Source organism: Callorhinus ursinus, unplaced genomic scaffold (genome assembly GCF_003265705.2).
Source record: "Callorhinus ursinus isolate GAN/ISIS: 27379988/994484 unplaced genomic scaffold, GSC_fseal_2.0 scaffold25, whole genome shotgun sequence".
Taxonomy (NCBI): domain Eukaryota; kingdom Metazoa; phylum Chordata; class Mammalia; order Carnivora; family Otariidae; genus Callorhinus; species Callorhinus ursinus.
Genome location: NW_027397087.1, coordinates 39,215,035 through 39,229,683, shown reverse-complemented (window position 1 = coordinate 39,229,683; position 14,649 = coordinate 39,215,035). Strand labels below are relative to the sequence as shown.

General features: G+C 54.0%; 2 protein-coding genes across 9 annotated transcripts in view; one reads left to right on the top strand and one right to left on the bottom strand.

Moving 5' to 3' along the window:
- Positions 1–12,854, bottom strand: part of SNX33 (sorting nexin 33) — a 68,671-nt gene extending 55,817 nt beyond the window's left edge. For 4 of the 8 annotated variants that reach the window (XM_073877395.1, XM_073877394.1, XM_025883613.2 and 1 more), the window contains exons 1-2: positions 12,575–12,854; positions 3,993–6,056 (exon numbers count right to left, since the gene is read on the bottom strand). In XM_073877395.1, coding sequence (XP_073733496.1) covers positions 3,993–5,451 — 1,459 coding nt within the window. In that variant the 5' untranslated portion in view covers positions 5,452–6,056; positions 12,575–12,854. Of the gene's footprint in view, positions 1–694; positions 2,114–3,992; positions 6,057–6,919; positions 7,288–12,574 lie in introns of those variants that run through there. The other 4 variants (XR_003210485.2, XR_003210486.2, XR_003210487.2 and 1 more) reach the window with 2 other exon arrangements.
- Positions 12,855–12,948: 94 nt separating this feature from the next.
- IMP3 (IMP U3 small nucleolar ribonucleoprotein 3) lies at positions 12,949–14,034 on the top strand. Its single transcript, XM_025883615.2, has one exon. The coding sequence runs from the start codon at positions 12,949–12,951 to the stop codon at positions 13,501–13,503; it is 555 nt and encodes a 184-aa protein (XP_025739400.1). The 3' UTR covers positions 13,504–14,034.
- The last annotated feature ends 615 nt before the right edge of the window (positions 14,035–14,649 follow it).

Genomic DNA, 14,649 nt, shown 5'->3' with positions numbered 1-14,649 from the left:
TGCCCCATATAAGGGGGCCCAGCAGTACCCCTCCATGGCTGTGGGGGGTGGACACCACATCTCCTGCAGAGAGCCCATGCCAGGTCACCCAAGTCACCCCATCTGTGTGGGGACCCAGATAACAGACAAGGAACCTACTTGAAGACGAGACACTAACTAGCCTGGATTCCAGCTGCCTGAAAAAATCTGGGTGCAGTGAGGGTGGACCTGTATCCCACAGGGCTTTTCTAGCCTTCGAGGAAGGAAAGCCTCCTTTTATTGATGAGAAGACAGAGGCCCAAGTACTAGAAACGAATCTATTGAAATTGCTAGGTATCCACAGACAGGGAGGGGGCCGGGGCCGGGGGACAAAAACTGTGGGGGGGGGGGCAGGCGGAGGTCCTACCCTGCTCTCTGTCACCTCTCCACCCTGTGACTCAGATCTGGGGCTGCCCAGCTAACACTAACATACCCCAGAGACAGGCTGGGAGTCGGGGGTTCAGGCCCGTCCAGCATCCCCACTACATTCTGTGTAGGACTCAACCCTAGAGCTCAGGACCTAGGGGAGCCTCCTGCCCTGGCAGGTGTCCTATGGGCTGGATCCCAGGAACCAGGAAAGGGGGTGGAAGCTTCAGAGCCCCAGGGTCCCAGGCATACTCCTTAAGCTCCCGCCTCAATGCATCCTGTCCCCCACCTCTCCGAGGTAATTACTCACCCCCCTCAGGTCAGGGACAGGAGGTCTGAGTTCTAGTCCCAGCTGTGTCGCCTCCAGCAAGCCACTGCTCTTGCCTGGGCTGGAGGTCTCCCAGCTGTCAAACGGGACAGGCTGGACCAGGTCTGATGCTGCTGACAACTGTTCTCGGTGGCACAGTGATTTTGAGTTTCCAGATCTGAAAAATGGGGTATCTGTGCCCGCCCTATAGCGTAGTTAAGGTTTAACTGAACTCATCTGTACAAAGCACTTAGGCTAGCACCCGACAGAGTCAGAGCTCAGGACACTGCGTGCAACCGTGTGCAGACTGCTTTTCAGTCACAGCAAGAACCAGTTGGTGGTAGCTGGTAGCAAGAGGCTTCTCTTTGTTTACGGAACCCTAGGAGGGGAGGGTTTAGAAGCGGCCAGGTGATGACGGCCTGGAACCCAGAGGCTGGACCCACCCATCCCCCAGACAAGCACTAGGTCCTGCAGGGGACATGCTGCCTTGGCCAACCTGAGTCCCATGGCCACGTTCGCTCTGCAGTCCTGGGCCTGCTTCCAGCCCACCAAGCATGCAGCTGAGTTAGTAGTACTAGAGTACCCAGCCTCCCTCATCCTTCCCCCTCTGGCTCATCTACCCACGCACCCATCCCTTGGGGAGCTCCTTCACCCCATCTGTCTGGCACAGGGGAAACAGCCTGGGCTGTGCAGTGACACCCCTGGGCCCCAATTCCTGCTCTGCGTATCATCCCACCTTGCTATGCCTCATCTGGAAAATGCAGGGGACCACAGTAACTTCCCTGCCCTGGCTGGCTCGCAGGGAGGGGCCCTGCACAGGTACTATTTCCCCTTGTCCCAGCGTAACTATGGCCGGGGCCCCCTTCACCCCCAGACTGGCCAGGGTTTAGATGGTTAGTAACATGGTTCCTCTTCTCTTAGAAGACCCCTGGACTGCGCTCCGGGGGCTGGGCCAGGGGGCAGAACTGGTGGGCTTCAACTCAGTGCCAAGCAGACTCCACGATCCATTTTACTAAGGGGGACACTGAGGGGAGAAAAACACCCTCACGGTCATCTCAGAAGCAATATCTGTCCAGACCCTGGCCTCCTGACCCCACCTAAGCCTCCTGTCTCCTTCCTTCCATGGCCTCTGCCACACGCTTCCCATCTTTCAGATGTCTGGGTGGACCAGACAGAATTCTGGAGACCTGAGACCCAACTTTCCTGCTCCTTTCTCTGAAAAAGGGTCCCAGCCACAGGGCCAGCATGGAACTCCTCCTCCCCCCATCATCCCCCAAACCTGCCCAATTCCGTCTCAGCCAGATCCCAAGCCCCCCTCCCTAACTTGCCCGACCACAGTCCAGAAGGAGGAAGAGTAGGCCCAAATGGGTTGGTCCACTGTGGAGGGCTCCTCAGGGTGAGAGAAGGTGGGTGAGCCTCTGCCTAAGGTTGAAAGCAAGTAGAAAAACTCAGAAATGGCCTCTCTCAGCTCTGTGTCCCTGCCCCGGAGTCAGAAAGGCCAGTGTGGCTTCACCTCTTCCTGCTTTAGTGCAGTCTGGCAGCCCTGGCTGGGTAAGGGCTGCCTTCCTGCCTGCCCCCAGCTCTGCCCTGGGGGACTGACCGCAGCCACTGCCCACACAGAAACATGCTTGCCAAGGAGCTGGTTGAACGAGCTTTCCCAGGCCCGAGCGCAGCAGTGACCATGCCTCCACTTCCGCCCAGGGAGACACCTGCCCCACGGGGCCCTGGCCGGCCCCCTCTGCCACATCCCTGCCCCAGAGCTCAGAGATCCACTCTAAGGCATCACTCTGTTCTTGACCAGATCCTCCCCAGGAGTCTCCCCTCCTGAGAGCTCAGTGGCTCGACCCTCTCTTGTTTTCTAGATCAGGAAACTAAGGTCCAGAGAGGAGGAGGCACGTCCCAGGAATACCCAGCAAAGTGGGGACACAGCCAAAACGAGAACCCAGGGCTCGTGTCTCCTGCTGCTGAAAGGAGAGGAAAGGAGGCCAGGAACGTGAAGGTGAGGAGAAAGGGCAGGGAAAGGAAGGAGAATGAGAAAGTGAGGGGAGAAAGGAGCCTGGGAGATGGAGAAGTTCTGGAAGTCAATCTCCTGGTAAAGTAGAGCAGGGCTGGCTTACTCCCGACTCTCCGGGATACTGAGGCAGAGGGTGGTGTTTGCTGTCCCCCAGGCTCAGTCCAGAGGTCTGCCTCGGGGCCCCACCCAGAGGAAAACTCTGCACCAAGCCAGGCCTGACCTCAGGGCCTGGGGGCCAGGGAGCCAGCCCCACGCCCTGCAGACGTTCTTCCTGAGTTACCAAGCAGCCCCAGGGAGGACCACACCTCTCTCCTGACATCGGCCCTGCCTGTTGTCCCAGGACTCAGCCACCTGCCAGGTCAGCCCGACTCACTGCTCAGGCAAGAGAAACCAGGTTCAGGAAGGGGGAGTTGGATAGGCCATGTGGGTAGTGCCCTGAAGCCCTGTTGCTCCCCTGGACCAGTCTGGGTGCCCCTAGGTGACCTGGGATGAGTCACTTCCCTGGCAGTTCCTTGACGGCCCAACAGTAACAGACAGGGGCCCATCCTGTCCCTGCCCCACGGAGGGGGGCCATGAGAACTGAAAACACAGCTGGGCTTGGGAACTGGCCAACATGGACGTGTCCTCGGGGAGGCGCAGGAGGAAGGGACAGTCTCAGCTGGGCCACGGACTCCCTGTGCAACCAGCCTTCTGTGGACACCAGCTTCTTCATCTGCAAAATGGGGACAGCGAGCCTCCCGCACACAGACAGGGAGCTCACAGATAGGGTATGTGGTGGGAAGAACAGGCTCTGAAGCCACAGGGGCAGGGAGTGGAGCTTGAGAGGAGTGGGAAGACAGGCCACGCTCTGTGCTCTTGTTATCTGTGTCCCTGTCCCCCACGAGCCTGTGGACTCCTCAAGGGCAAGGCCTGGGCCCCAGTCATCTCCGTGTTCCCAGACTCAGCCTGATACCTTGATCAGCCTGATACCTGATACCTAGGCTCAGCACAAAATGGATAGATGAGCAAATGAGACAGAAACAGAAAAAAAGGAATGCACGAGCAAACAATTGGACAGCACAAGGTAAACAGCGAGCTCCATGAGGTCAGAGACCAGAGCTGTCTACGATAATATCCCTGCACCTAGACTAGCACCTGCCCCGTAGCAGGTGCTCGACACACTGTGGAATGAATGAATGAGACAGAAAGACTAGATGGCCTGCTCCATTCCCCTAGGCCATCCTCAGATCCCCAGTGCCCAGCAGAGCGCAGACTCAGCAGGGGTCTCCTGCCCACTCTGGCTCTTACCTTTCTGCAGGTGGATGATGTCGGGGAAGTTTGAGAGCAGGCCCTGGTAGAGAGACAGCGTGTCGAGCATCTGGAAGAGGTCGTTCTTGGGCTGCTCAGCGAACATCTCACCAACAGCTTCATAGGTACGGCCCGTGTGAGAAATGGCACTGTTGAGGGCCTCGGAGCTAAAGGGGGGGTCCATCTGGAAAGCATGACTGACGGCCTGGAAGGCATTGCCCAGCTTCTGGAACTCCTTGCGGAAGCCTCCCACGTGCTTGCGCACCAGCTCGGATGCTACGGTGCTGAGCTGCAGGACGCTGTCGTCCATCTTCTTGCTGAAGGCCTTGAAGGTGTCCACACGGTCCTCCACATCCTGCAGGTCCTGGTGCTCCGTGGGGATCTGGAAGGTGAGCAGGAAGCTGGCACCCACCATCTCATCCTTCTCTGCCCTGCGTTTGCCCATCTTCCACTGCTTGTCATCCAGGCAGCTGAGGAAATGCTGGAAGCCCTCATACTGGGACAGCACGGGGTGGCTGGTCATGTGGTCCATCCAGAGGATGAGCCGACGCTTCCGCTTCTCAATAAAGTCTTCCTCAAAGCGACCTGTGGCCTGCTTCTCTGGCAGGTGGGGCACCGAGATGACAGTGAACTTGTGCAGCAGGCGGTTATAGAGCCAGTCAAAGTGTTTGTAGCGCCGGTAGACTGGCGAGCCAGCGTGGGTAGGTGTGAGCTTGTAGGAGATGTAGCTTTTGATGCCCTTGAATTTGGTCTGTTTGGTGGGGTCCTCCACTGAACAGGCAAACGGGTGGGGGTTGGCCTTCCACTGGGGGCCACGAGGGCCCATTTCGATGGAGTACGTCTCAGCGATCTTGGCCATCATGGGCACATCACCCAGGATAAAGGCCTCCACTCCAGAGCGCACAAAGCACGAGAAACGGTTGAGGTTGCGCCCCACCACACTGCCACGCTTGGCAGATGCCAGGCTGTCCTGCCGCTCCAGGGCTGGCTTGGGCCGAAAGGCCATGTGCTGGCTGGGGTAGGCACCAGGGTAGGAGAGGTTGAGAGGAGGGTGCCCGTTGGTGCCCAGCCCACCAGCCCGAGGCTCCTCCACCACTGTGCATCCATCGTCCCAGTCATCCCAGTCGTCGTCATCGTCCTCCTCGAAGCTGCCCTGGTGTGAGAGGAAGCCACTGCCCCCACCACTCCTGGAAGGGCTGGTCACGTCATACGAGCTCACCTGGGTGCCCAGAGAGCCTGGGCTGCTGGAGTAGTCGGCATGGTTGGAGTTGGGACCAGACCGGATGATCTCCACGTAAGAGGCAGGGAAGAGCCCCGTCTCACCTCGGCTGTTCTGGCCCTGCAGCCAGCCATCCAGCGAGGTCTCACTGAAGATGACCAGGTCCTCATCCTGATGGATGCTGATCTCCTCCTTGTTCTCGCTGCGGAAGTCATAGAGGGCTCGGCCTTTCAGCGCCATGGCTGGGCCAGTTGTAGAGAGAGATGAGACAGGGTCCCGCCCAGAACTGAGAATGCACTAGTAGCTCAAGGCCTGTCACAGCAACTCAAGTCTCTCAGCCCCTAAACTGGGGTCTCAGCACCCACAGATGCTATCCAGCCTCCCACTACTCAAAGCAATGTCCGCGGCCCATTAACTGCCCTATTATTATTAGGTCTCCAGCACACTGCTGTGAGCAGGGAGGGATCATGTCCATAATCTGCCTCCCTTCCCCTGGCAGCCCCAGAACGGGCAGTCTCTCCTTCCTTCCCCTCCCAGAAGAAAAGTCAAGTGACTTGGAGAAATCAGCTCTGAAAGGGCAAGAATTTGTTTGACACTTTCCACTGGAACAATGTTCTGAAATGGAAGAGAATCACTCAGAAACCACCGTTCCAGAAATCCAGGCAGCTCTGGCTCCCAGCTCCTTCTGGCTTCCCTCACATTCCTCTGCAGATCTGCTCCTTCCTCCTCCTCCTGGGCCAGTGGGTTTTCAAATATCCAGAAAATCCAAGAGGGGCATGGAGAAAAGCAGCAGCCTCTTGAATCCAGGCCAAGGGTGGATGTGTCCGGCTTCCCAGCCAGCCAGGCTGGGGAAAACAAGGACTGAGGCTTACACAACAGGCCGCCAACTCCGTCGACCCCGGCGGCCCAGCCCGGTCTGGCCCGGCCCCCAGCCCCCGGGCCCCCAAGCCCTCAGCCGGCTCAGGAGGCTTCTCCCCGCCTCCCGAGGGGCCAGCCCCCACCCTAGGGAAGGAGGGGGCGCGACGAGGCGCTCTGGCGACTTCTGGCCACTAGCAGAGTGGCCTCTTTTGTTTGCCTAGCTCCTCAGCAGTTTCTGAGCCTGAAGCTAACCCTGACCTGAGTCCAAGGACCCCATCCAAAGGTAACCCCCGCGGTCCCCGGTCCCGGCGCGCAGGTCGTACAGACCCCCAGCCCTGGCGTGCACGCACACACTCAACAGGAGTTTGGAGAGTGCGCTCCGGCGAGCAGATGGCGCGCCCGACCGGCTGGCGGTCAGTCGTCCGCTCGGCCCCACGGTGTCCGGCCGGTGGGTGGCGGGCTGTGCGCCCAGCCCGCCTCCTCGTCCAGCACTCGCAGCCCCTCCGCGCCGCCAGCGAGAAGCTAGCTCCAAAACAACAGAAAAAAGGGATTCCGGGAGGTGGCGTCCGGAGAAAGGAGGGAAGAGCCGAGGGGGAGGTGAGGGGTGGGGAGAGGGAGGGAGGGAGGAAAACCAGGCTGGGGAATTGGGCAAACTCCACAGCACTTCCGTGCGTCTTGTCTGGGCAGGGACTGCCCGGCTCCGCCCTCCCGCGGCCTGGGGCCCCGCAGCCCGGGCCCCCGCCTACTCCTCGCCGCTTTTCTTCTGGCGCTCCGGGATGGGCTTGAGGGAAGGCACCGGGACCCTCCAGGACCCCCCGCCCGTCCGCCCTCGCGGGGAGACACCTCTTACCCGAGGGGCTTGAGCGCCTCCACCGCCTCGCCTCCTGGCTTCTGTCACCCTCCTGCCTTTCCCATGACGCAAGTGGAGGAAAACTCCGAAAGTTTGCAAAGTGAGGGCTTGTGAGGAGGGCGCCAGAGCCGAGACCCGGGGCAGGGGGTTTAAGAAGGGTGCTGGGAGAGCCGCAGACAGCCGCTTCCCATTCCCATACCCCTCCACCCCGACTCTGGCGAGACTGGATGAAACTGGGCCGTGGCGCAGCCTGGGGATTGTTCTCCGGAGGGGGCCCCCAGTGCCAGCAGCGCCCTCTGGGAAGAAGCCTGTGAGGCCTGGGATACTGGCCGCTGCAGGTCCTGGTACCTTAGCCGGACAGGGCCAGAAGCACCCCTGCCCTGGGACACTTCCTTCAGAGGGAAAGACAAGACCCTACATATGTAGCAACAGGGAACAAAGCTTAGGCACGACCCGGTGCCGCCTCGGGGACTAGATTTTAATGGGCCTGCGGTCAGTGGCAAGGAGAGAGGGGTGGTCTGCGTAGGCTTGCACAAACAGGCAAGGGGGATCTGACCCTTGGTCAGCCCATCCGGGACACTCTGGGCACCGACTGCCAGGCACTGTGCCGGGCACTGGGGATTACATCACAACAGGCAGTAGGTGCTGTACCCTCTTGGGTTTATAGTCCACCATCTTGTCCTTAATTCATCTATCATACTGTGTCTGTCTCACTCATTCAATCATGCAATCAGGGAAACATTAACTGAGTAATCATTTTGTTATCAGGCCCCCTGGGCTACAAAGATAAATAAGACATTGTCCTAACCTTCCAGAAGCTCAGATATGTCAGAAGTAGACCGGTAACTCCCTACCCAGTGTCACCAGGGCCATGAAATGTGCATGGGAGGGCACCTATCTATCCCATGGGTGGAGCAAGGATCAAGGCAGGCTTCCAGGAGGAGGAGGGGCCTAAGGTGGGACCAAGACTTTAGCGGACTCCTCTTCTGGCTATGCCCTTGAGCCTTGCCTACCCCTTCTAGCTAGAACTTCCTTCCTCATTCTGACTCTTCCTACTTGCTGCAGACTAATTGGCCCAAAGTAGATCGGCTAAAGGTGGGCACCTTTGATGTTTTGAGGGGTGTAGGGTGCAGGCCTCTGGCTCCAAAACCCAATTTCATCGGTGCAGTGAGTAGCTCCAATTCCCTATACAGGGCTGGCATATGACCTGAATAAAGGTTTATATACAAACCCCAGAAGGCCAGGTATTATTTTTTTTAATTTTTATTTGTCACTGTAGTTGACATATATTACATTAGTTTTGGGTGTACAACATAGTGATTCAACAATTATATACATTACCGAATGCTTACGGTGGTAAGTGTAGTTACCAGCCCAGGGATTAAATTGCACAGAGAAATAAAACTCATCAGGCACACCTAAATTTTTGCATCAACAGCGCAAGGCAGTCTGAGCTGCTTCTTAGGAAGCCCAGTTATCAGGTTAGTTCAGAACCTGGAAACCCCATGATAGGAAGAGATGGTGTGAAAAGACTTTCAGCCAAAAAGCCTTGAGATCTTGTCACCCACAACAGGGCCAGCCCTTGATTCTAAGGATTCAGGCCATCCTACTCTTGCTACAACCAGAGCTGGAGTATGTTTCCTCCAGCTACTTTTGGGACACCCCTTCTCTGGGATCTCTCTTCAGTTCACATAGCCTCTCTCCAAGCTGAGCCTAACAACAGCAACCACTTCATTAGTGCCACACACTGCGATAAACATTTTACCTTTATTGGCTCCCTTAATAAAATCGATGGGATTTCTGCTCACCCAAGCAGGATCCTAGTCCAGCCACCACCCTATGGCTTTTAGTTGGTTCCCAAACACCTCAGACACAGTCATAGACCAAGCATCTTAGACTTACTCCCACATCTGTTCTGGGTGGGTTTTTCTAACTCTCAGGGGCCACCCTACTTCCAGGTTTTCGGGGAAAATTCTCTTGAGCCTCACAGAGATTTCCATCCAGTACTGGTATCTTCCATTCCCTCCCTTTCAGTGACCCTCTTCAAGCCTAGGGATAACACAGCACCCCTCCCCCCCCACCGCCAGCAAGGTGCTAGTCTCAGAAAACTGCAGTAACCTTTGTGGTTTCCCTACACCCTGCCCAGTCCCTTGAGACAAAGTCCCTTTATTCAATTCTCCTCACATTATTCCAACTGGAGTGTGTTCTCTCTTTCCTGCTGGGACCCCGACTCATGCTCGACAAATAGCATCCATTCCCCATCCAAGCACCCAACTTTCCTCCTTTAGGAAAAGAGTCAGCAAGGGAGAACTGCAGCCAGTGGTTTTCAGGCTGACCCCCCTGGTGGCAGTGTGGGTACACTGGACTACACTGTAACAATGCACACAAGAGGACAAGAGCCTGAAATAGTGCAAGGGTACCGGGCTAGGAGAAGTAAATCTGGGAGTTTATGCAAGTAGAATGGACTGGAATGGCATCCAACAAGCTGTGGGTATTGAAGAAAGAGTCAACCCACATCTTTAAAAAATAGATTCTCCACTCTACTTCCCCCACCAGCTACTGTCCCATTTCTCTGCAAGCATGAGCAAAATTCCTCAAAATAGCCATCTATACTAGCTGCCTACAATTTCTTTCCTCCCTTTCTCTTCTTAAACCCCTCTAGCCAGTCTTTCACAGGCAGATTCCACTGAAACTATTCTTATCAAGGTCAAAGTCATCAATGATCTAACGGTTATTCTCAGTTCCCCTCTTACTCCCCTCTTACTCCAACTCTCCGTAGCATTTGACCGGGTTGATACTTTCTTCACTTGCATTGGGGAGACCATACTCTCCGGGTTTCCCTTCTACCTCACTGGTTCATCCTCCTCTCTCCAATAATTCTTAATACTAGAGTGAATACAGAAAGCAGTCCTCTTGTCTTTTCTATCATATTCACTCCTTTGATGACCTTGTCCAGGCTCACGGCTTGATACATCATCTATCTGCCAATAACATCTCAATTTTTTAATCTCCAGCCTAGGCCTTTCTCTAGAATTCCAGACTCAAAAGTCTTTCACCTTGGGACGCCTGGGTGGCTCAGTCGGTTGAGCGTCTGCCTTCGGCTCAGGTCATGATCTCGGGGTCCTGGGATCGAGTCCCGCATCAGGCTCCTTGCTCAGCGGGAAGCCTGCTTCTCCCTCTGCCTGCAGCTCCCCCTGCTTGTGCTCTCTCTCTGACAAATAAATAAATAAAATGTTAAAAAAAAAAAAGCCTTTCACCTTGACATCTCCCCTGGGATGTCTAACAGACCCCTCCAACCCAGCATGTCCCAAACAATATCAGGTATTGCACCCCAAACCTGTTCTACTTGGCAGACTTCCCCATCTCAAGTGATGAGTAGTTTCTTTCACTTGCTCAGGAGAAAAACTGGAGCCGTCCTTGACTCTCCTCATCATCCTGGGATTCCTTTCACATCAGATTCTCACTACTGCTCTCCTGGTCCCAGCCACCATCTTTTTCCCCCAGATCACTGCAATAGCTTCCTAATGATGTTTCCATCCTTGCCTCCTGACAATTAGTTCTCAACATGGCGGCCGGAGTGATCCATTTAAAACATAAGTTAGTTGTCAATCCTCTGCTCAAAACCATTCAGTGTCCTCATCTCACAAACATAAAAACCAAAGTCCTTACTTACTCTAAGGCCTATGAGCCTGTCATCTGAACCCTCTTTCCTCCCCTCCTAGCCCACTGCTCCTTGGAGGATGGCTGTTACTCTTCTTCTGGAATGCCAGGCGCATTCCTGTCTTAAGGCATTTGCAGACTGTCTCCTCTTCCTGAAATACTCTTCCCCTAGATATCCATATGGCTAAATCCCTATAAAATATCACCTTCTCAATAAGACCTACTCTGACATGCCCTATTTAAAATTACAGCTCTTCCTCACCCCAAGTTCTCCTATATCCTGCTCAGTTTTGTTTCATAATGCTTATCACTTGCTAACACATGTAGTTTAGCTTTTACTATGTTTATTGTCTGGGGAGAAGGAAGTTAACCAAGAGTCCTACTGCAGACATGTGGAGCAAGGGCTGCGGATGGGAGTGAGGGTGGGGGACTATGAAGGGCGAGGATACAGTGCAAACGGGGAGAAGATATTTGTTCCATATATAACTGGTTGAGCATCCATTCCCCATCCAAGCACCCAACTTTCCTCCTTTAGGAAATTACAAATACAAATACAAAAGATATTTGTATCCATAATACATAAAGAACATCTTCAAATCAATTAGAAAAAAAGAAAAAAAAGCAAACTGAATTAGTTTTCTATTGCAGCTATTACAAGTTACCGCAACCTTGGTGGCTTAAAGCAACCCAGTTTTATTCTTTTACAGAAATCCAAACTGGATCTCACTGGCCTAAAATTAAAGTGTCAGCAGGGCTGTGTATCTTCTGGAAGCTCTAAGGAAAAATTTGTTTCGTTGCCTTTCCAGCTTCTAGAGGCTGCCCACAGTCCCCTGCTCTTGAATCCCTTTCATCTTCAAAGCCTGCTGTCACGTCAGACTTCTGCTTTAATCATCCTATCTCCTGACTCTTCTGCCTCCCTCTTTCACTTATAAGGACCCTTATGATAACATGGGACCCACCCAGGTAATTGAGAATATTCTCACCATCTAAAAATCTTTCATTTAACCACATCTGTAAAATCAGTGTGTATACAAATTACCTGGGGACCTTGTTAAATGCAGACTCTGATTCTGTCGGTCAGGAATGGGCCTAAAATACTGCATTTCCAACAAGCTCTTTGCTGGTCCACTGGCTCCACTTTGAGTGAGAAGGTTCTCAATGCATTTAGAGATGCATGTGTAATGATAAAACTATTTTTTTCTTTTTAAGCGAAAAGGAAAAATAAACACAAAACTCAGAATAGATACCATTACCTCTGGCTGGAGGAGTGGCTGGAGTAAGTAGATGAAATGGTCCTGGTGACATTTTCTTAAACTGGCTGTTCGGTTCATAAGTATTCATTATACTTTGTAACTTACGTATATTACATATATTATTTTCCACATATCAAGTATTATACTTAAAAGGACAATGAAAACCATACAAAAATAAGGCAAAATGATCAGCGAAGAAGCTAGGTGGCGTCAAAGGCCTGGCCAAATAAAGTGGTTAGTCTATATAACTTACAGATATAACTAGCCTAACAGCGTTTAATTTATTAAACTCAGTACTGGCTGACCAGAAGTCCACCCAGTCGGGCTAATTTATATGAGCTCAACTAAGGAGTTAAGTTTCGTATTTAATATCCAAATTTCTCAGACTTGCTGGGTTTTATGAACCGCCTAGCATTCCTGCTAACAATACAGATTTCCAGGAGGCTCTCATGTAGATCTCGATTCTGTGCGTGTAAGGAAGCAGCCGGGAAATCAGTATTTTATAGGTTCGCCGGCGTCCAGCCCCACTAAACAAGGACCACTCGCCCGCGTGGTGAAGGGCCTCGCGGTAGCGAGCGACCGGGACTACCCGGTCAGCCCCCGGCCGGCTGGCTCCGGAAAGCTCCCCACCAGGTGGGAGGAACCCGACGAGAGGTTAGCACGGTAAACCCCATCAAACAAGCACGGACGACGGTCACCCGTCTTCCCCAGGATTGTCCTCAGCTTCTCTGAGCAGACTCACCTGGAAGTCCCTAAAAGACGTAAGTCTGAATGAGAGGAAACGGCTACCGCACTAGGGGATATACTTTTGGTAACTGAAGACCTCGCGAAAATTTAAAACAAAAACACCTCCCAGTGTCATCTCCCCGCCCGCCGCCCCACCTCCAGCCTTTCTCCGCTACTTCTTCCCGGTTCCTCCAGCCAACGCGAAAGGAAACGCGAGGAGACGTGGGGCGTGGTTCCACCCTGACCAATGGAAATCGAGGGCGTGGCCCTGAGCCCTTCTCTCATTGGCCCAGGCTTCCCCGGCCCGATCTTCGCGCTCGGAGGCGGAAGTCGCCCAGCCGCTTGTACGCCCTCCTAGCCTGGGGTTTTGCTGCCCCGGGAGCCACCATCATGGTGCGGAAGCTTAAGTTCCACGAGCAGAAGCTGCTGAAGCAGGTGGATTTCCTGAACTGGGAGGTCACTGACCACAACCTGCACGAGCTGCGCGTGTTGCGGCGTTATCGGCTGCAGCGGCGGGAGGACTACACGCGCTACAACCAGCTGAGCCGGGCCGTGCGCGAGCTGGCGCGGCGCCTGCGCGACCTACCCGAGCGCGACCCGTTTCGCGTGCGCGCCTCGGCCGCATTGCTGAACAAGTTGTACGCTCTCGGCCTGGTGCCCACGCGCGGCTCGCTCGAGCTCTGCGACTTCGTCACGGCCTCGTCCTTCTGCCGCCGCCGACTGCCCACCGTGCTCCTGAAGCTGCGTATGGCGCAGCACCTCCAGGCCGCCGTGGCCTTCGTGGAGCAGGGCCACGTGCGCGTGGGCCCCGACGTGGTCACCGACCCCGCCTTCCTTGTCACGCGCAGCATGGAGGACTTCGTCACCTGGGTTGACTCGTCCAAGATCAAGCGCCACGTGCTGGAGTACAATGAGGAGCGCGATGACTTCGATCTGGAGGCCTAGCGGGTCGTCCCAGCCACGGATGTATTTCATAGATGCGAAAGCTGAGACCTGGTGTTTGAGATTCTGAGAGGGCGCTCTCCCCAGAGTGTGTCAGCCAGGCGTTGGTTCTTAAGAACTTGGCCCCTCAGCCGCAGGTTACGCAAAGGGTACGGCCGTTTTCCATGAACTTTTGTTGGTCCTGGGACTATGGATAATTAAATGACTGATTTAAGAGACACTGGGAAGAAGTTTTGTGCTGCACTACGGAATTGTTAGATTATGTGCCTGAAACATTGTAGTGTGAAGGAACTTTGCTCCCCACCCCTTCCCCTTAGCTTTCCCTTTATTATCTTATAGCAGGATGGTTTGGTTCAGTCTGTTTAATTCGAATACTTGCTCTGGTTTTGTGATTACGCTAGGTACAGACGATGGAGAATTTTGGTCTCAAGTTTTCATAAAATGGGTGAGACTGTAGTGCTGTGGCTGCCCTCCCATGCCTAAAGGAAGACTTCCTAATGCCAATAAATGGTCCAGCTGCTTTGTATGTGCAAATTTTTGTCTGTCTGGTTTTCTCATATAGGTTCACATCTGGGCTCCTTGGCCCAAGAACCCAGTAGAAAAGAATAGGGTCAGGAGCGACCTGCCTGTGGGTGAGACCTGCCACAGGGGGGCATGTGGAGGTTGCAGGATGTTGTACAGGGCTGGGCAAATTAGTCAGTTTACCAATCCCTTCCTCCGAATGAGTGTTTTGGCAGAGTTCTTCCCCACAGGACTTCCTGTTGACATTCCAGCCCCAGGAAATACCATATTAGAGGGCTGAAGTGTTTGCTGTTTGCTTGCCTAAGGAAATAATCACCCTGTAGTTTGGCCATCTAGCGGCTGGAAGGGGCCCAGGAGGTTCCTGGAAACATGTTCGTGGTAGGGAATTGGGAGAAGAGGGAGACTACCTCTTTTTACACAAAGAGAAAAAGTAGGATGCCAAGACCAATGGATTGGCTTTTACAGTGTGCCTTCTCCATTACCCCAGGTGAAAGGCAGCAGCATGTGGTAGAGAAACAAGGGAAGGGGACACTGGATGGTAATAGCAAACGCCTCTACTATGTGTCAGGCACAGTTGTAAGTGCATTACATGCATTAATCTGTTTAATCCTCCCAACAATGCTAAGA

Excerpts from the sequence above, each read along its gene's own strand:
- IMP3 (XM_025883615.2), top strand. The coding sequence starts at position 12,949 with ATGGTGCGGAAGCTTAAGTTCCACGAGCAGAAGCTGCTGAAGCAGGTG.